The sequence below is a fragment of the Calidris pugnax genome, unplaced genomic scaffold (genome assembly GCF_001431845.1).
Source record: "Calidris pugnax isolate Ruff unplaced genomic scaffold, ASM143184v1 scaffold273, whole genome shotgun sequence".
NCBI lineage: Eukaryota > Metazoa > Chordata > Aves > Charadriiformes > Scolopacidae > Calidris > Calidris pugnax.
This window is the reverse complement of record NW_015094508.1, coordinates 4,614,796-4,636,426: the sequence shown is the minus strand read 5'-3', so window position 1 is coordinate 4,636,426 and position 21,631 is coordinate 4,614,796. Positions and strand designations below refer to the sequence as shown.

At 35.2% G+C, this 21,631-nt stretch overlaps 1 protein-coding gene across 2 annotated transcripts in view; it reads left to right on the top strand.

Annotated features, from left to right (window-relative positions):
• Positions 1 to 21,631, top strand: part of AP3B1 (adaptor-related protein complex 3, beta 1 subunit) — a 157,618-nt gene that overhangs the window by 89,345 nt on the left and 46,642 nt on the right. For both annotated transcript variants that reach the window (XM_014965043.1, XM_014965044.1), the window contains 5 exons: positions 970 to 1,078; positions 2,386 to 2,542; positions 5,287 to 5,461; positions 13,544 to 13,616; positions 14,477 to 14,583. In XM_014965043.1, coding sequence (XP_014820529.1) covers positions 970 to 1,078; positions 2,386 to 2,542; positions 5,287 to 5,461; positions 13,544 to 13,616; positions 14,477 to 14,583 — 621 coding nt within the window. The remainder of the gene's footprint in view (positions 1 to 969; positions 1,079 to 2,385; positions 2,543 to 5,286; positions 5,462 to 13,543; positions 13,617 to 14,476; positions 14,584 to 21,631) is intronic.

Sequence of the window (21,631 nt, the reverse complement as noted above, 5' to 3'; positions counted from 1 at the left end):
CCGGCAAAAAAGAAAATCCTTTCCCTGTGTTTTTTTGCAATTATTTTCTTTGTAGAGTGTCTCAGTGTCATAAATTTCCTCCAATGCTCAAGTTCACAATTAAATTGTCATTTATATCCAAAAGAATACTAGATTTTTTAAAATGCCAGTTTCTGCTTGGAGCATTGCAAACCTTTAGCAGCTTTTGGTGTTAAGAGGAAACCCGTGTGTCTCTATAGCCATACTCCATTGCAGGTCACTGTTAGAACTTTTTCAAAAGTTAGTCTTATGCCAGGTCAGAGCGGTATGTATACCCAGCTATATTGAGTGATACAGGTCACTGAGACAGACCTGTATCATTCACTCCAGTTGTCTGCCTATTTGCTTCTTTCTTGGCCTGAGTTTTCTTGTGCTTCTTCAGTAGTACAGGGGAATATGGAAAGAAAAAAGTCTGGCCAAAGTATTACTATGTTCTGGTGTTCTCTTTGTGGTAAGAATTACTTACATTTGGAGAACTGCAAAGAAAGTGAAATATAATTTCTCTTTGGCTGCTGGAGTTTTTGCTGCCTACTGGGTCCTCATCTGTTTTCCCCTTAAAACTTGTGATTATGAAAGTGGTAACCAGCCATATTTACCCTTCATTCTAGTCATAGGCTAAACTCAGCTAGATCTAAAGATAAAACTCTCAGACTTCAGGTTCTTTTGGCATAGAAATTTATTTATGGTTACTGATGCTTTTAATCTGCCTTAGTAAATCTTTTTCTAGACTCTCTAATAGACATATCTCACCTTTTATAGGTATGTACAAAACTTTTAGTTCTCCTAATTGTGTCAAGTAAGAGAAGTCTAATAGCTTCTCTTGACTTGCTTAGAGGATTTATTTAGAAACTGCTTAATACAACTACTGGAGTGGTTTTTCTTTGCCGTGTTGTGTGTATATTTTTGTATTGCCTGCTGTAAAAGTAAACTTAAGTTGATATTTATTTACAGGCAAAAAGAGGGACTGGAATGCTAGGTAAAACAAGGAAAGAGAAACCTGAGAAGTTCTATTCTGAATCAGAAGAGGAGGGAGATGAGTCTGCCAGTACAAGTGCATCAGGTGGGTGTTTGGAAAGCAACTTGCATATCCACTGCCTGGAGAACTCTATCTTCAGAACTGGCCAGTACTTGAAAAGAATTGGGGGGGGTAAAAAAAAAGCCAGAGCTATGTATAAAATCAGGAAATCAGATGGAAAACTACATTCACTTTAGCCATGCAGTAACTGCCAATTTTACCAATATGGCTTGTGCGTTTATTAAATGAGTTAGCCTTTGCTTTGTTTCCCAGTTAAAAAAGCTGGCATGCCAATTGCAACCTGCTTTGAGTCCAGTAAGAGTAGCGAGAGTTTGTAACTCCAATTAAAACTAAAGGCACCTGACTTTTTGTGGGAAAGCTGCCTATATGCTTTGTTGTTGGGAACCAAGTCTTGAATGTTTCTTGGAATTGGCTGTTGATGAATTACTCTTTTGATAGTAATTGCAGATGCATTGATAAATGGCCAGACTTACTTAACTGTGTAGTCTTTCATGGGCTTTATTCAGTAAATTGTGTTATAGTATTACTTTCAAGTTCTACATGATGTTTTCTATTTATTGTAATGATAGTGAAGATGGAGAAGATAACTGACAGCTGCCTGTCAAGTTCAGTGTTCAAAGTTTCTTTTGACTGGTCTCCCACTTAATGCTGGACGGGCAGTTCCCCAAGACATCAGTAGATCAGATGTAGTGAAGAACATTGTTCTCCCAGATCCAGAATTTAGTCATAGAAAATGTTCAGCATTAGAGACTTAAAAGAATTATCAGCATGTAGTGGAATGGAAGATGGGCACTAAGAATTGTATCACTGAAATTAATGATCTCTGAAGCAAGAAAAGAATATATTCACTTCAGATATTTGAATATTTGATAACTATATGATTAATTAGAGAATGAATAATTTGTTTAAGTCAGTGATTCAATCATCATCACTATCAGTATTCAAGAACAGATTATCTAATTAAACAATTGGTTGAAAAGATAATCTTGCAGCTAAGTGAATGTATAGATTAAAGAATTTGAGGTCTCCAACTCCTGATAGGGTTACGTAATTTTGAAGAATCCACATGCAATTCATTTATTATTGGGCTTTCTAATTTGATAAAGTATATTACTGTAGGCTGAAGAGGACAGGTCTTTAACCGATAAATTTTGTAAAAGTTAGAAGGTGATTTTATTGCCTGCTTTTGACACTGGTTAAATAATGCTGAAGCTTGCATTTGGATCTTACAATACTAAAACATTGTGTTATTTAAAATAAATTTGGATTCCTAAAATATTAATTATGTAAAATATTTTAAAAAATAATATAAGAGGTTTTTTTTATTTCAGAGAGCGAGTCTGGCAGTGAAAGTGAGAAGGAAGATAAGGGGGAAAGCAGCAGTGATGAGAGTAGTGGGAGTTCCTCTTCCAGTGGACAATCAAGTGATAGTGAATCAGGCAGCGAAGAAAGTACTGCAAAGAAAACATCTAGAGCTACTGATGAAAGGTAGGTATATATTTGTATGGTTTTAATTTTTTGTGACACTAGCTCTTAAAGCACTCTTCCTGTAAACAGTCTGATAAGCCTTTAATTAGGCTTTTTTGGTTCGTCAAGGAGTGATGTATCCTGTTTCAATATGTGCCAGTAATATTCAGTGTTTGAACTGGGTTCATATTTTCATTAATAAGACTACTCTTATGTTTAGAATTAATTTCTGACTTCAGTAAAATCTTGGGTGGCTTTTTGAAAATTGATGTAACCTTGGGAGGCTGAATAAGTGATCAAACAGTTGTGTGAAACACTTAATTACCTTTTGCAGCAATTTTGCTGAGAGCTAAAATTAAGTCCTTCAACACTTTGCCATTATGTAACTAAGACAATTGATTTTTCTAAATAATGTTATATTAAAAAGATTATGATCCAAATATTAGAGGCAAGGGCTGTGAAGGGAAACGGTCATAAGATATTTAAGTGTTAGCGCTTTTTAAGATTGCCCATTATCAACAGCATTATCATGTATTAAAGTATCATTAAAATTTTGAGTAATTGGGGCTAATACCTTGGATTGTATGAATCTGTTTCTTCCACTGCTGTCAGCAAGTGGCCTCTGCAGACATGATCGCCCTTTACTCTGTAGTCTGCTGCCAGCTCACTTGATGAGTTTGCAGCTCAGCTCAGTCGTGGCTGACAGCGCTGATTGGGGCGCAGTACGCACTCTGCTCCTTTTATTACAGACAGTAATTAAAGCAGCTCGCCTTGCCACTTCCATAACAAACACAGCATAATGCCCTAATTATGACTTTATTAATTTAAGTCAGGATTTAATGATTTTAAAAGTGATTTATATTGTTTTTCCTGTTCAGAACAAATGAAATCTGTAGGTTAAATTAATACAGGCTTTTCATCATCGCAAAGTTAAAAAGCTAGTTACCAGTAAATTCTTTTCATTAGAATAACATCTGAAATTTTAAGCACTAAGGTAAACAATGATTACCCATCAAAACTGGCTGATGTACAATAAAGTTACATTTTTAGTCTTCAAATCTAGTTTTTAAAGATAAGCTAAGTTGTTGAAAAACAACTTACTTCATTTATATAATGGGTTCACAACTATTTGTTGATGCAACATCAGCTTCTGTTCGATGGCAATGAAGGGAATGTAGATAATTTTGTCAGTACCTGTTTTATACATCATGAAGAAGAATTTTAAACAGGATATGCTATGAATGTTTATGTTTAGCTCATTGACCTCAAACAAGTTTTTAAATGTTGTCATATTTAAATGTAATTTTGATAGTACCGATTTTTTTACCATGATTTTAACAATCAGATATGCTACATTAGACTGTTTTTGTGAAGTGTGCTCTTGTTTCATTTTTAACTTTACAAGCTTCAAGTTTGCTGCTTTTAGAAAAAAATGCTGTTGACTGAAATATGTGGGGTTGATTTCAATTTCAGTTATGTGGGTAGGAATTATTAGCATGGCTTAAATGCTAAGATTAATTTTTTTTAATACATTTTTTTAAAATTTTATTTGGGCAATTCAGTCCTGGGCAGTTGTTGGGAGGAGGAAGGCGTTGCCCTAACTATTTTCCTTTCTGTCATGTTAGATTTTTCAATTCCCCTTCTCTGTATTTTTCCCTTCTAAAAACATTGCTATCTCAAACAGTAGTGCAGCATAGCACATTCTTTTGTACTGTTTCTAAAGCTAAGCAAAAATGTATAACAATTTAAGGCTAGAGGGACTCTATAGTTGAATGGTCTGGATTTGTTTAATTATTGTTGACCTTGTTACCCTTCAAGCATTTTAGTAACCACTTTATTGTCTTGGGGAGGAAGCTGAATCGGGTGGTGTATGAAACACCTGATTTGCAAGTATAAAACTGTTGCCTTCAGATCCAAGAACAAAGGGTGTTCTTTTATATGCAATAGTAATTTATCAACTCCATGATAATTATTAGAAAACAATTTTCATTTCCTGCTATATTTCTAAGTAGTAACTCCCCCCAAGACAAAAGGCTAGTCTACTAATTAGTAGTTGTAGTGTTAATAAAAATGATAATTTTAATAATATGCACTAACTGTTAGCACAGAGCAACATAATCCAACATTGCCGGGGTGAACAGAACTTTACTGTGTGAAGAATAGTGTCTCTGAAGTCCAGTACCTGTAAGATAATCACTATGACCAAAGGTGTCAAGATGTAATACCTTTTCTCTAGAAACTCTTCAACGAGTTTAAATATTTGTAGATATTATAGGTCATATTTCTAGGTGGTTTGATTTTGAATTTTTTGCTTTGCTAATTCTTCTATGCACTCATTTTAAAAATATTTTTTTAAGGTAGTATTACTTTGCAAAAACATTTAATAGCTCATCAAGATTCTGTTAATCATAGATGGAATAGTCTGAAAGTTTCTTTCCATGAAAGGATGTCTGCACTTCTTTGTGAAATATCATAAGCTTGCTGCATGCAAATAATATTTGTAATATTTTATATGTTCACGTTTGTTTTGCTGTTTTGCTGGTTTAGAATATATGTGATGATTTATTGTGTAATGTGATAGAACAATTTTGGGTAGCCTTACATAAGCTACTACTTCTGCCATCGTAGCTGAGTTTTTTACAATGAAGATATACTGTCTTAAAACCCATTTAATAAAACTTTGAAATGTTAACATAGGATATTGCCTAAGTAGATTCCTTTAGTGGTTTTACATGTTTCTTAAATATTTTATTTTCAATATGTAGTGATTCAGAGGACATTAAAAAGAAAGCAAAGGAGATCTCCAAAAAGAGAAACACAACCAGTTCCTCTGATACAGAGTCTACATCATCAGAAGAAAGTTCCTCAGACTCCAAGTCAGAATCAGACTCTAAAAGTGACTCTGAGCCTGGAAAATCTAGAACTGCTACCTCTAATAAGGTATATTATATTTTTTTAAAAAACCCTATAAAGTATGAAAAGATGCATCTAACCATCTATACATGTTTGTCCTGCAGGAATGGAGATTGGTAGTGGTTTTATGGTTACCTAAAAATCCAGAATTTCTGGAAAAAATTTTTGACCTTTCATAAAAAGACAAATCCCAAAGCAGTTTGATAGTTTAAGCAAGTAAGAATATTTCACTGTTGATTGTTTTATATTTTTACTCCAGATAGATGAAGAATAATAGAACCTAACTATTTTTTTAGATTACTGTTGAACTGGGGAAAGCATAGTACATGGATAGTTCACAAAAATATTACCCTGATTTGGAATTGGTATATTAAAATGGGATCTTGAAGTATAAGTACTATAGGACCTGTGTCTGTGTCTGACAGGAAACAAAACCAAGAAACAAATGTTAGTAAATTGTTTCTTAAGCGTTTGAAGACATACTAGTAGAACCACCAGCTTTGTTTTAAAATTTCAGTTAATGCACCTATGTATATGCTTGAGGTGTATACGTAGATTAGAAAAATCAATATTCTTAATGAGTAATCAACTTTTTGTTCTCTGCGTTTCAAAGGAATAAAGGTTATAAAGGGTTCTGTTACCTCAAATTATATTAGCTATCTTACAACATTGAAGATGTAGCAAACTTTCAAATACGTCTTGTTTAAATTGAATTCTGAAGTGTGTGAAGATGTGCAAAAGTGTTCAACAGAGCCATTCATGTGTCAGCTAAGTTTTAATTTCTTACCTTAGTAAAGAAAAAGAGGCTAAAAGTTCATTATACTCAAGTTAACATTATATAGCTACAGCTAATAATGTGAATTCGTTAGTTTCTCAACCTACATTTCATTTAAAAAACAAGAAAAAGGAGGGACTTTATGCTAAATCTGTTAAGGTAGAAAAGTAAAAGGATTTCTGAAACTTCTTTTTCTGTTACCAAGTATTTCCTGTGCATTTCTTTCTATATATTTATTAAAAATTTGAAGTTTCCATTTTAGTACTGATATGTGGGTTTGAAAATTAAATGATGCTCTGATGCATTTTAAATTAAGCCAAGACATTTCAGTCTGGACTCCTGTGTAGATTGCTGAATAGTTAAAACAAACACTGTTTTATTGCATTTAGTGGAATTGTAGAAGCTGGTGAACAGGTGTTATTTTGAACAGTTAAGAGGGAAGGCTGAAACTTCATTAAGCTACTTTGGTGTGCGTTTCCTTTAATTGGGAAGGTGAGGCTCTAAATCTGGAATGTATGTTGTACGTGGTTTTTGTTTCTTAACTTTATAGGTCCACCTGGGAACTCTGAGTTGTAACCTTAACTCTCAATCTATTCCCTTGTTATACCAAGTAGTACAAGAGATTAGGTGGGACTGTAGTATTTAGAAATGGAGATGTGTTTCCATGGTTTGATCATTGTTTCCTGTCCAAGTGCCACACTGGGTCATGCACCTATGTCAAAGTTTTTTCTATTAGGGAAGCCAAACTGGATCTTGCCAAAAAATGGTAGCACAACAAATGTAACCTTGGTCTTCTCAGAATAAACTCCTTTGATGCTAAATGGGGCCTGAATTAATTCTAACAGGTTGCAGCTTCTCATATTAGTACAGTGTTTTTTCACCAGAAAGTAATAGGTACTCTGTCCTGCATAGTTCTGAGCAGCCACTGCAAAAACATATTCAAACAATTGTGTCTTCTCACTGCTGCATTTGTCCATTTTTCTCAGGATATCAGCACCATTTTTCATGGTTTCTTTCACTACAGTTACCTAAACTGTCTGGTTCTTTCACAGGATATGTGAGGACTACTAGCATAAAGAAGCTTTTTGCTTTGTAAAACAGCAGTCGAGAATGTGTGAAGTCAAGTATACTGAATAATACAAGAACTGGAATGTCAAAGAAGCTTGGGATTGTTTTGTTGAAGTCAATGGAAAATTGTCAAGCCCATGGATAAAGAACATTGCAATGGTCCTTAAGTCTTACTTGATTAAGAAGCACCTAAAATGAAATGTGTTAGGAACAAAAAGTGTTTATAAGCAATTGGCAGAAGACTTGATCAGAGACAAAGGGCAGAACTGAAAAATTGCAAAAAATAATAAAACAAATAGGAACAGGCTTATACGCGTGGCAGCAAGAAAAGAAACAAGGAGGTTATTGAAAAGAAAAGATAGCATAGAGCTTACTATGCAAAAGCTAAATGTTCATGTTCTTTAAATTCTTTTTCACGAAGAAGTTAGCACAGTTAATGTAAGGGCAACAGCTATGGCTGGTGGACTGTAAACAGCAATGGTCAAATATGAAGGGGACAGGGAGGAAGTTAATTTAACGCTCTTGAGCTTAGTGGACTGCTTCAGTGTGCTTTATTAATCTCTAGGACCATGAAGCTGGTTTCCATCTAAGCCATGTTGGATGCCTGCATTTATTCTTGAATTGTTTCTGATACTTGGTTGTATTCAGAAGTGTAATTGGACGAGGGGGAGGGGAGAAGAATCACAGGTAGTTTTTGTGAAAGGTGATTGTTATGCTAACTAGCTTAATAGATTTTATTTTTTTTTGAGAGAGAGACCTGTTTTGAGTCCATTGATGACAGATGGAGCTAACTGATGATAATCTAGATAAGCCCTTCCAAGCTGGAAAGAAAAGCAATTGATAACAAACTTTAAAGAACTAAAGAACGTTATAGAGAAAGTCTTGTATAGAGCCATTGTGTTAAGGTACATTTTACAAGAGCCACCCGTGTTTATTGTATTTCCAGGAAAATCCTGGAATTTTTCTGCTATCTGACTACTTTTAAGGCCAACCAGGAAGCAGACTGTTTCAGCCAGGCTCTCAGAAATGCATGTTTTTGTTCTGATAGATTTTTATTGGAAAAGCCATTGCTTGTATTTTTCTGCTACGGGGTATTCTTAATTTGGTCGGTGTATATGGGGAGATGGTTCACTGGGATTTCCTTTCCTTTTAAATAAGACTGAAAAGGTGTTCTGAAATTCATATTGATAAGAGTAGTAGTTAGTAAGCTCTATTTTTTTTTATAGTTTCTGAATTTGCCACACATTATGAATTGTGTTACATGGCTGATGTTTTGGGTGATGTTTACTAGTCTGTATCTTTTGTTGGGTACCATTGCCATGTTCAGCAGAATTTTCATAATAAAAAAGGTTTGATTACCCCACATTGGAGCTTAATTTGTGCATATATCCATGCATTTACTAGAATTAAAATAGGTTACAAAATCTTCAGGTTAATTTCCCTGAACATATAATTAATGCTTTCATGTTTCTTCTCTTGAAGAATCATTTTGAAAAAGCTGTTGTATTCACTGTAATTGAGCTGCAGTGAACAGAAAAGTCACTCTCTTGTACTGCAGTGTTTTATATCATTTTGAAATATGGATAGTTTGAGGTGTTCAGATACAGTATTTATGCTTACAGTATAATATGTAGAGCTAAAATGCAGATTTGAGGATGATGCATGTATAAGTAGGTGTCTCTACAGTGGGATTTTAAAATCAGCTACTGTTGACCTCCTTATACAAGTATAATACAGTCACTCAGCTGTTAAAAGCCTGATCCACTATTTAAAAAATATACAAAAACAAATTGTCTATCTTTCTGCCTGATCTCTTTTTCAAGTGCTAACACAATGGAAACAGTGGGTGATCTGTCAATGCATTTGGATTGTCAATGATGGTTTTGTATAAATATTGGGAGGATAAGAAATAAAATTCGCACAGCAAAATATGATTTCATCTGCCTTTTCTCTGCAGCTCCATGGCTCATGCTGCGGTGTGAAATTCTCATTTTACACACTTTGCAGGCGGAGCACATGAATTATGCATTGAGCAAGAGAAATCTCCTGCTTCAAGTCCTATATGCATTTACCAGGTTCTATCTCTATTACCAAGATGAATTGCAAATGGAGAAATGTTTGATGGAATATAGCTTAACTTCTTTGTTTAGTATTCTGCTTTTCCCATAGCAGGCTCTCTTGGTAGGAAACTGGTTGGGTTATATTGAAGACTTAGTTTTAAGAAAAAAGCTGAAAAATTATGTTACAGAGAAATGCCAGATATGTCAGAGCCTTTTTATTGTCTTGATTTGGAATGCAAGGCTTTTTTCATTCAATAGAAATATCTGTTGGTACTGTGTGTTGCAGTCATTGGCTGTTTATTATTCCTGGAAAGCCAATCAATTTTCTTTTCTTGGAAAAACCAAATTAAAAAATAATCATGTTTGTAATAGGCAAGACCCATGTAAATAGGTTTCTTTGGTGTTTTGCACAGAATTGCACACAATTAATAAATGTACCATACATAAAAATATGCACATAAACACAAATATTTTCATATTTATATGTATATATAGCGTCCATACACATGCATATAAGTAGCTGAATATTTACTTAGGGTTAACACACTTGACTGAAGTAGAAAATAAGATGTGATCATACTTCAACATTAGCTTTATCTTGGTTTAGTTAGCTTCTGATTTTACATTTCCCACATGGTAGGGTTGGGTTTGGGGTTTTTGTGTTTGAAGGCTTTTTTTTAATTGTTTGTTCCTAAAGTAAACTGATGTGCTGAAATACAGTATTCTGATAAAGCAGGAGTTTTTCTTACGATGCATTACCTTGATGAAATAATTCTGTACTTGTGCCTTATCTTAGGACCATTCTATTTTATTTTGGAGTATAAGAAATAAATTCTCTGGAAGGATTTCCCCCCCATTTTTAAAGAAGAATTATGTCGTAGATTCAAAATAATATCAGTGCAGAAGTGCATTTTATCTTATAAAATTACATATCAAGCTTTGCGATATGCACTTAGTAACTAGTTTAGAATGGCAAAATAAGTAACAGAAAAAAACAATCTGTTGTTATTGGTGTTATTTGTGACATAGAATGTCCTACCTTAATAGTCTTCAGTAAACAGATTAACAGTAAGTGGATTTCTTGGCTCTGACTCCTGATTTTTTTTAAACTTCTTGATTTAGCAGTGCTGCCATTGGAAGATCTGAAGCAGATTGAAAATTCTTATCCTTGTGCTATACCCTCTCATGTGGGTTAGCCAATTTTTATAGATTTTACTTTGCTGCATAATAAAAGAGAATGGAGAAGTTCCATCTTTACTGGAATAATTAGCAAATACAGAACTCTAGCTAAAAATAGGCTTTGAACCTTAATCATAGTTGAAGATAGAACTTATCTTATGGTTAAGTGGGGGCAGGGAGTGAAAGAGTTCAGAAACTGAGGGTTTTTAAAAAAAAAAATTGCTTTTTTTTAACCATGTTCTCTTTTAGTTTGTTCTGGTGTCTGAAGACTTTATGGTTTAGCAAAAACGTTGTGCTGCAGATAAAAGCTAAACCCCTGATTCAAGGCTAAATATTCACCAGATCGTGCTATAAAGAGACTTGGAATTTATTAAATGAATTATCATGAATTTTTTTCTCTGACACTTCATAGACATGAGTAATTCAAGTAGAACCTGTAGCTTATGCAGTATACTATTTATCCTTATTTCACAGATTTAAAAAAAAAAAAAAAAATAGCCAAAAGAAGCTTAGTGGCTTGCTAGTAATCACACTGGAGGAGAAAAATGAAGTCTGGCAGATGTGGCCAGAATGGAACTCAAGAGAGCTGGTTCTGCAGCAGAGCCCCTCACTGTATGCCTGGGCAAGGCGTATAAGGAATGGAGTAACATTAGCACCATTTTCAAGACATTTTGTATTTTTTCCTTTGTCTGGAGGAGTTTTGTGTTTCAGATAAATCAGCAATAATAAAACACACAAATACCATAGTCTTGTGATATAATCCCAGCCGGCAGATAGGACCACACCGCTGCTTGCTCACTGCCCCCCTGTTGTGATGGGGGAGACAATCAGAACAGCCAAAGTGAGAAAAAACTCGTGGGTTGAGATAGAGACAGTTTAATGGGTAAAGCAAAAGCCACGCATTCAAGCAAAGGAAAATGGGGAATTCATTCACTGCCTTCCATGGACAGGGAGGGGTTCAGCCATCCCCAGGAAGGCAGAGCTCCGTCACGTGTAAGGGTTACTTGGGAAGGCAAACACCATCACTCCAAACGTGATTACCCCTTCCTCCTTCTTCCTCCAGCTTTATATACTGTGCATGACATCATATGGTATGGAACCCAGCTATATCTCCTCCCAACTTCTTGTTCACCCCCAGCCCTCACTCACAGTGGGGTGTGAGGAGCAGAAAAGGCCTTGATCACTTAGCAACAATTAAAAACATCAGTGTTTTACCAAAAGTATTTCTCATCCCAAATCCAAAACATAGACTTTTACCAGCCGCTAATAAATTTGTCTCTATCCCAACTGAAATTATGACACAGTGATAAGGACGGTTGAAGTATGTTGATTTAAAAATAATTTTAAAAATAGTGGCTTTCATTCTTCTTTGTTTCCAAGATTATTCTCCTCCCAGAATATCTAAAGCACATCTGTAATGATCATATAAGTCTACTTGAGCCATAGGTTTTTTTGGAAGAAAACAATAAGCAATGTTATTTTGGCTCAGGTCAAGGCTGATAGTCATTAACATCAGTGGCTTCAAACAGTGAGAACAGCAGCTATGTTCTTCCCTATTCTGTGAAGGGAAGGGTGGAATTTCTCCCCAAGATGGGAGAAAGAAGACTCAGCATTATTGTTAGTTTGCAACTGCCTGTAAGGCTGAGAGTCTAGAAGAAAGGGAATACACTTCCAGAAAAGAGGGGTCATTTTATTCTATGGTGGTGGTCAAAGAAAGTGATTCTAGCTCCTGAGTTTGAGAGGACTCCAAGCTCCTCTAGGAATTTGTATCCTGAGTGCTTGAAGAGAACACTGCAACTTGAAAGAAATGCCCAAGAAATGGAGGCGCAGATGGGCACACGGAGTTTTACTGATTCATTCAGACCTGTTCATTTATTAGAAAATGTAAAAGAATAACGTATGTATATGCACTTGGTTGTCACGTGCTGTTCAAAAGGAAACTGGTAAACTAGAACTTTCACAGAAGCATGACTCCTAGAAAGACTGTATTTAAATTCCTTGCAGTACCTTGGGTAGCAGCAATGTCCTAAGGGCTAAAGGCAGTTGACAGGTTCTCTGAAGGAATGACAAAGCCTTATGCCCAGCGAGTGAGCCAGAGAGAGCAAAAAAAAGGATTCTTCAGCTGATCCAGATGAAGGATGCTTAAGTGTGGGTAGGAACAGCATGGTGACAAAATGTCTGATAAGCATCCAGGGGATAATGTGTCCGGGTTCTAGATACATCCAAAGACTGATCGTTTTTACTAAACCCCCCTAGTGGGAGTCCGTATTGAACTGGGACGCACTAAATTCTGTCCTGAATCATCGCTTGTGATGTTCTATAGGTAGGATCAACACTCACTCTTAGTAGATTTGTTTAGAACTTTGTTTAGCTGTATGGAAACAAATTCTATTGAAATACTGGGTTTGCCAAGTCAGTGAGATTATTACTGTCTATGCATCACTTAAAGTAATGCCAGGCCTTATTATTAGAACTCATCTTAAGGCTTAAAATTAGAACAATTTTGTGACAAAAATCAACTTTTTATTATTTGTCCAGCAACTAAGTAAAGTCCGAGGACAGGATTCCATACTCATTGATAAGTGCAAATAACACTGCTTTCTGATTGAATTAATTTTGTCATGTTTTTCATATGGAAACAGAAATGTTAGTAGCCAAGTCTTTTTTCTTAAAAAAAAAAAAAAAAAAAAAAGCTTCTATCTCTATTTTAATGATCTCAACAGAAGCGTCTGCATGTCACCAAAAGTTGTCTATGAGTAGCAACTACTTTTAGTATTAAACAGAAGCATGGGCTTCAGAGGAGTAAATGGTAAATGTAACTTCAAATGTGGAGTTCAGGTTCGGCGTACCTGCATAAACAAATCTTTCTCACTAGGTGAATCTTCTGAATGCCAAGGCCTGAAAAAGGACACATTTTTCTCATTTTTCTTTTACAACAGAGAAAATACACTTTGCTTTATAAAAAAATATTAAAGGCTTTTCTTTTGCTGATATGTTAAAATATGAAATATTCATGTGTTTTGACAGAAAGAAGAAAAACCAGCGCAAGATAGAAAAGCTCCAAGTAAACAAGACGTGTTTCTCTTAGATTTAGATGATTGTAAGTATCTTGATCAAAGCTTCATTTTTCCCACAGCATTAATTCAATTCAGTTAACTCAATGAATTTTAAATGCCTGAAACATTGATTCAGTTCATTTATTATACCAGCTTTCTAACCCCCCCCCCAAAAAAAAACCCAAAAAATATTGACTATCAACTTACTTTTAAGCATAATTATTATAAGTGATTTTGTTTTATAACTGAGAAAGTTTAAAAATTTAGAATATATTGGTATGTGAAACATCTATTTTGAGAGTTTTTGTATGTCTGGACGTGTTTTCTGTTTAAGTGGGCTTACTTTCTCAGATGCCAATGGGTGTTACTTCTACAACATCTGTGCAAGCTGTGAACCAATTGTGGTACTATAATAAGATACTAAAAATCACCGGTTTTGGAGAACAGGGTAAAATGTAATATTGAAAGGGTGGGATAGAGCTGGCAGTGGCTTTTGGCTATGCTTTGTAGTTCCATTCTTCAAGTTTGCTTCTATAGATGCAACACAAGTTGTAATTGCATTAATATGTACTTTGCACATAACTTGTAAATGAAAATGTGTTGCACAGTATGGATCAGACTGAAGGATAAAACAGAGGAAAAAATGGGAAAGGAGGACAAAATATTTTAATGTAAGTAACATAGTCTATACATATATATCAGATTTATATTTTCATTCCTCATTTTGAGTATTGGGACTACATGTCTGAAAAAATAATCTTCTGCTATTAAGAAACATATATACAAGAATTAAATAACTAGATCAAGACATAAAACATTTCTACACTTGATGAAAATGACTCATTGTCTTTCCCAGTATTTTTAAATTTTTTAAAGTAAGTATCAATTGCCTTTTTACTTCTAGTCTGTCCTGTGGCAACTCCTGTGGCAGTTCCTACAGCAGCTGTTTTGTCCCCAAGTTTAGCAGCAGACCTAGAGGGATTAAGTCTGTCAAGTTCATCAGTCATTGATGTAAGTAGACTTTAAAAAGTGGGGCGGGGTGTGTGGGTGTCTTAATTTAAGCATTTCACGTGTTTTTGAGGCAGTCATTAAAGTGATTTTTTTAAAGTGCTTTCACATATAAATGTCTTATATGACCTTCTGTTTTACATGCAAGTCTGGCAGCTTTTTTGATCTGTAATAATTATATTCTGAAATGTAGAGAAAAGTAGGGATGTTGCATGTCTGAGAAGGATGCCTTCAAGGCTTTTTAACCTTCCCTTTCAATCAGGTTTTTTTGCTGCCTAAGGGAAACTTTAATTTACAAATTAAGTATCCAAACTATACAAATCTTTAAAATCTCTAGTTGCTACACTATCAAACATACACTACAAGAAAATCACGTACCTGTAAGTACTCAGCCTGTTTGTTTACCATACATGCCTCCAATTATGACATTTTGCTACTCGGAAGTAATTTTTCATGAGTATACAAGGCATAGCCCCTGGGTGCAAATAAAAAGGGTATAGATTTACAATCAGTGGTATATCAGTATGTGTCATGATTCATTCTGTTAGTGCTTTCTGCTTTGTAGCACTTTCCATTAGGGAATCTCAAAACTGTAGGTGTAATTAAGGTTAGCAAAGTCATGGAGGTAGAGGGCATTCCTTTGTAGGGGGCCAGGATGGTTGTTTGTGTTCTTCTTTTTTGGTTGGTTTAATTATTTTAAGTAATTTTGTGTGTCCTATTTAAATTTGCAGTTTAATAAGGAATTGCAGCACTGCAACATAGGATACTTAGCCTTATGAAAGTGGATGGGGTGAGCAGAAAAAATACCAGAAGCTCAGGCATTTTTTAGCCTAGCCCTGTTTCTAATGAGGCTGGTATATAGAACCTACACTGCAACTTTAATAATTGCTGGTAAAGTACTTTGTGCTGACTTTGCGAGCAGTACTTTTGGAAAATCATTCTCCTTGCGTAAGGAAGGTGCATCAAAGATTTAACTCAAGAAATAAAAAGTCTCAGCTGATGGTTCAGTTTCATGTTTACAGGCTTTAAAATTTGGTGTTGAAAAGGTAGACTTTTAGATAATTTTTTGGATACTTGCCTTACCTAAGAAAATTGCAATGCACTTTAAATTTAAAGTGGAGCAGTAACAATCTGTGGACGTGCAGTTGCCTTACTTGATCCATAGTTGTTCCCCTGTCGCACAGTCTGAAAATGCCAGAAATGCTCTTCCACGTTGTTTTGCAGCGCACTATGCAGTGTTAAGTGCGAGCCTGAGTTTAACTACAACTGTGTTATTATTCCTGTGATTGCAATCCCACAATTGCTGCTTTGACATCCTTTATGGATTTGACAGCTCAAAAAATAGGCAATCATCTGTTTTCCTGGCTCTGGGTTAGCTTGAGAAAGACTTAGGTTTCTTTGCTTTGCTTCAGAGTTACCATCTTTGAGTGCAGGTTAAAGGTAGCAATCAGTAATGTCGGATGCTTGAGAACACCCCTTGTTTGACAGTGTCTTTAGTCCTTTCGTCATCTACAGTAGATGAATACATGTTCCATTCATGCTTGCTTTCCTCATGATTGCTGCTGTTCCTGTGCTAAATTGCTTCTCCGTGTTCCTCAGAAGGTAGATGCAATGAAATGGAGGCGTTAGAGAGAAAGAGCTAGAAGGCGTAGACAGGGCTAAATAGTGGAAGAAGTTCTGCATGAAGGGGTTGATTCTGCAGAAAGCCTTTTTCTTTGTGCTGCTGAGTTCCTGGTAAAACATGTAACCAGCAAAGAAGCTGGAGCATTTCCTCACAGTCCTCGCTCTGGAAAACACTCAAATCACGTAAGAACTGATTGTTGCTGTCTGGATAGTGATTATGTGTTTTGGGTTGTATTCTATTTCCAGATCTAAGCTCAGCTCTCATTGCTCTTGATAATTGCAGATGTGCATGAAGTCTTTTGCTGAGTGTTGTGAACCAGAAAGCAACAAAAATTAAATGCTAAGGTTAAAAATTCTTCTTTCAATTGATATCCTTATATTGTAAAAAAGTCTTGCATGCAAGTAGTTAAATAACTACTGTCACGTGTGGTTCAGCACCATAAGGTAACTTGCTAAAAATGAAAACATAAAAACAGCTTATAAGATTTTATGTGGGAATGTCCCTCTTAAAATAGTATTGTGAATTTAATCTGTGATGACTAATTCTAAAAATAAGGAGGATAGTTGTCATACTTCAGAAAACTTTTTCTTCCTTCAATGGGAGAGAAAATGAATTTAACTGTAGGGCACATGCCAAACTAACAGTGAGAAATTAATTTATTACTAGCCAATGAAGAGCATGGAGTAAAAATAGATAAGTACAGTATATGACCCTAATATCAAAGAAATGTAGCAGCCACTTATCTTGGAATATGTCAGGCAGTCTATTATTCAAATCATTCAGTGCTGTAATTGCATACAGCTTTTAGAAAACTTCTAACTCCAAATTCATAGCTGCTGAACATTATAGAAAGTATAAATACAAGAATGGTTTTACAGTAATCGTATGGGTCCCTTTAAACCTACAAAACCAAAATATCCTTGAATAGAAACTGCAGTGCACAACCTGATGCTTCGTCCCGTGGCTCATTTGTTTTTATGATTCATGTTTACATATAGCACATTTCCCCCTCGTATAAATGCACACATGCATGTTATAGTTTGTTCTAGGAAAAACAAAATTCTCTGGTAATTTATGGATAACGTTCTTCCAATTGATGCAAAACATAGTAGATCCTTGTGCACGCTTCTGGCCTGGTACATGTAGTCTGTATTCAGGTGGCTCAACTGAACCAGGTAGTTGAGGCAGCCAGAGGGCTACTATGGGGCTTTTTGGGGTGCGCACACAAGAGAAGTCAGACCTAAGTGCTTGGGAAAGTGCTGCACTTGGAGTTGGTCAAGTTTTAGATGGATACATTTGTAGGCTTGAACCGTACCTGAAGATATGGTGCCAATGAAAAATAGGAGGTGACAGAAATCTGCCAGCTGTCAGTGTAAAGGTGGTGTTGGAGAACACTGGAAATGGGTGTTGTCCCCAGATGGGAGGTTATAAAGTGAAAGGAGAGGGAATAGAAAGCAAAACTCATGAGTGACATAAGGACAGGGAGGGTTATAACCTGCTGCAGGAAATAATGTTCTGAGCAGGAATGGTGAGAGGAGGAAGCGGAGAACTATGATATCAGAGAGAAACCAAAGACTGCAGTAATCATCTGTTCCTACCCATCACACAGCTGATGAGGAAAAAAGCTAAACCACCTGTTCTTTTCTCATTAGGAATTTAGATGGTAAAAATGTACACACAACTGCCCTACTAAACGTGTATACACCCTGAATATGCTGCATATGATAATTAGCCAGTAAAAATGGCATATAATTAAAAAAATAAAATTAGTGGGACGGCAATACTGCTTTGGTAGCAAGAAATTTGTCACAATTCAGAATAGTGCGAGTGCAAGGGAAAACTGACAGCTGGATGAGTTCTGACAGTAGGAGCGGTTGGTTGGAGCAAAAAGTGTGAAGTATCAGCTGAGTTGAGTAGGATTTGAGGGGGGAAGATTGTTTCCCCAGCCCCAAGAAGAGGATAATTTGGGGGACAATTCAAGGATGAATAAGAAGTTCATGATAAAAGCATGTAGCAAAACAGGGGTAAACTCTTGCTGTAGTGAGGAGGTACTTAAAAAAATACTTGATGGAACAATTTAGGCTTGCCATTAATTATTGTGCATATGGAATTATGGTATAATTGTAGAAGTGGTACTTTTTTACTTACTAAGGTTTTATTTGGCATGGTCAGTGTATTCGCTTGATAGTAGTTATTACCAATGATAACGCTTTTATTGTTTCCTACTACTTGAAGTTCCACAGAAACTGTTTAGGAAGGGAGGAGTAAATCATCTTGTTTTCAATCTCATATGTCCTACAGAACTTTTGACTAAGATCCACTTTGAGAACTTCTTTAGAATGGTGATGCATAGAGCAGAAATGATAGCTTTTGACAAAAGTCAAGGTCGAGCTGCAGACCTGTCAAACCAGGTGATAAATATGTTTAATTTCAAATTGGGCACACTTACAGAATTCCTTGAGAAACAGTAAACACGAACACCCTCAATATTCAACTAGAGATATTTTCAGAATAGCAGAATACCTTTAATGGTGCTTTAATTCCTAAGTTGTTGGAGATGGTCTTTACAGCAGAAAACTTCTTATCATTTAGATTGCTTTGACCTTTTAGGCTGTTTCTAGTTCCACTATAGAAGTGTTAAGACTGACTCTGAAGTATATTCTTTTCCTTGTGTGAAGGATCTTTGCTTAGAAGTACGGGGAAGACAAGGATTGCAATAACTGATTATATCATAGCTCTAGCCTGGTATGGAGCTTGCAGGAAAAGTTAGCACGAGGTGCTTAAGAATTTGCCAAAGCTTTCAGTAGATGAATGAATATTAGTTCTTCCAAATAATTATTGGCATGCACTCAGCTTTGTGAGTTTTATTTTTTCAGAGCTTTGATGGCAGAAATTATTCCATAACTAGATACATTTATCATTCATATAAACTGTAGTCTGAATTCTTATCCCAGGAATGGTTGCATCAGAAGAAACATTAACTTGTTAATGTCATGAAAATGTTGTGCAATCAGTTCTGATAGCAGCAGACTGTGTGTGATGTGTGATGGTTCAACCAGATTCGTGGTACCCTTCTGCCCTGTGTTCTCAGAGAGATTCTGATAAATAAACGTCGGGTTTTAAGTAACTAGTTTTATGTTTCTGTAAATATACCCCATCATTCTTATGATACTTCTAAAATTTTTTTAGTCAGATGAAAGGTGTTTCTTTTAAATAAATTTTCAATGCTAGCCACATCTTTTCTTTTGTCAGAAGTTTTTGTGGTTTTGTGTTAGGATAACACAGGCTTACGGTATCCTTGATACCATTTTATTGAGTTTTATAGTTTAGTATTTTCCCCTTTGTTTTTCAGCTTCCCAAAAATGTCTTATCTTTTTGGTGTCTCATGACAGGAGAGCTTTTTCCTATGCATTAAATGTTTTCAATGTACTTCTGAAGCCCACTTTTTTAAAATAAGATTGAAATTAGGAAGGTTTGTTGGGAGGAGCTGAAGTGTGCCACAAGATAGTTTACATGTATCCTGTCCATGTGCATGTATATAACTCGTTTGCATTGTTGACCACACTTGCATGCTGAGCAGAGATGGTTTTGTAGTTCTGCATGGTTTTCTCTCCAGCTTCATTTCTTTAGATGGTGCTTTCTCCATGTGGAGCAGTTCAAAGTATCTGTGTTGTCTCAATTTTCCCCTGCTGTGTACTCTGTAAGATTTGTAACTAGAATAAGGCTTAATTGAAACCACTTTTTACAAATATTTTATGTTAGTAGGGTGCCTGGGAAAGTTTGTACCTATGAAGCAAGTGAAAAGGCATAGTCTTAAATTTAAGAGTTAAAAAGCAACTTTAGCTCTGCAGCCCAAAATTCAGCTATGCAGCTGATTAGGTGTGACTGATGCTTGTGGGAAGGTAGTGTGGTCCAGTGGATACAGAACTGGGTGTTACATATGGAAAATGAGTTCTATTTTTGGCTTACCACTTGCTGTGTGATCTGGAGGGAGTAACTTAATCTTTTAGTTTTCCATCTGAAAAATGAGGATAATGATGCTTACTCACCTTGGGAAAGCACTTGGAGATCTACAAATGAATGTAGCTGCTCATCAGCAGATATTAACCACTGCCAAGACAGAAGGAGTGAAACAAAGACCTCCTACATACTTAATTTTGTACTTCTGTGTTTAAATAAATTTTCTGTATAAGAGGGTATTCTTAAATTGGTAACACAGTATATGCTACCATCAAATATTTGAAAGTTATAATGTCCTTTCAGAAATTGCTTCCACATACTTTTAAAAAAATGATAGCTTAAGAAAAAAACACCTGCTATGATACTGTTTTTAAAGTATCCTTTCACCTTTATTTTTTAATTAGAAATCCATTTATCAATATTGTGATATGTATTAGTAATCAAGCCTAAAAAATGACCATCTTATGTTTTTTAAATGCACTAATACTTAACAAGCTCTACACTTAAATATTAAGAACCTTCAACTTCTTTTCTGTAAAATAAATTAGAGAACCTTATTTGGAAGTTCAAACACGATCTTTCTTCTGCATCAGAAACAAGTTTCTGATAAAAGATACTGGCCCAAATAATAGTATGCCCAGTCTGAGAGGTAAATTATATTATTGCTGTGTATAATCTCATTGATTTAGTTCATTATTGTGTGTTTTAGTACTAGCTATTCTCCAGATAGGGACTTTTGTTTATGCTGTTATATATAATGTATACATTTGACGAGTTATATGTAAGTTATAAATTATATGCAATGTATAATTATATAAATATAATGTATAATTAGTTAGCAACTTGTATATTCATTAAATTGTATTCTGTGTAACCACGTCTTTGATTAACAGTAATGCTCCTAATTCAATGCTATTTTGCTGTTTTGTTATTTTGGAGAGAAAAAGATTAAACCAATATTCAAATATTGTATTTAAGAATAAAAGCACTAAAATTGCAAAGTGCAATTACAGTATTAAAATCCTATTTATAAAATAGAAATTAGATTGGGGGAGAGGCTTATTGCAAAAAAGAAATTCCTTTAGATAAGTTACTGTGAGGAGATTCTTGATCTTCTTTTGCCTTACATTAAAAGTCAGTACTGTCCTTAAAACTAATCCAACTTTTTTGAGACTGAAATGCTTAGAGAATTGAGGGAATTTAAAGTAATGCTTCTTTTTCTTTCCAACAGGAAAAATACATATATTATGTTCCTTAAAATAGGACAACTGTAAACAGAGCTGGTACTAGTTGTTTGAAAACAAGCATGTATAATGGATCATGATGGTTCCTTAAGTTATTTTTTAAATATGCAGTGTGGTAATGTATGTAAAATAGTGTGTGTCTTTATGTGTGTTATGCTACGTCACTCAGACAGAAGAGCGAGCTAACCTAAGCTGTATTTTTGTTTTATTTTGTGAATAAAAC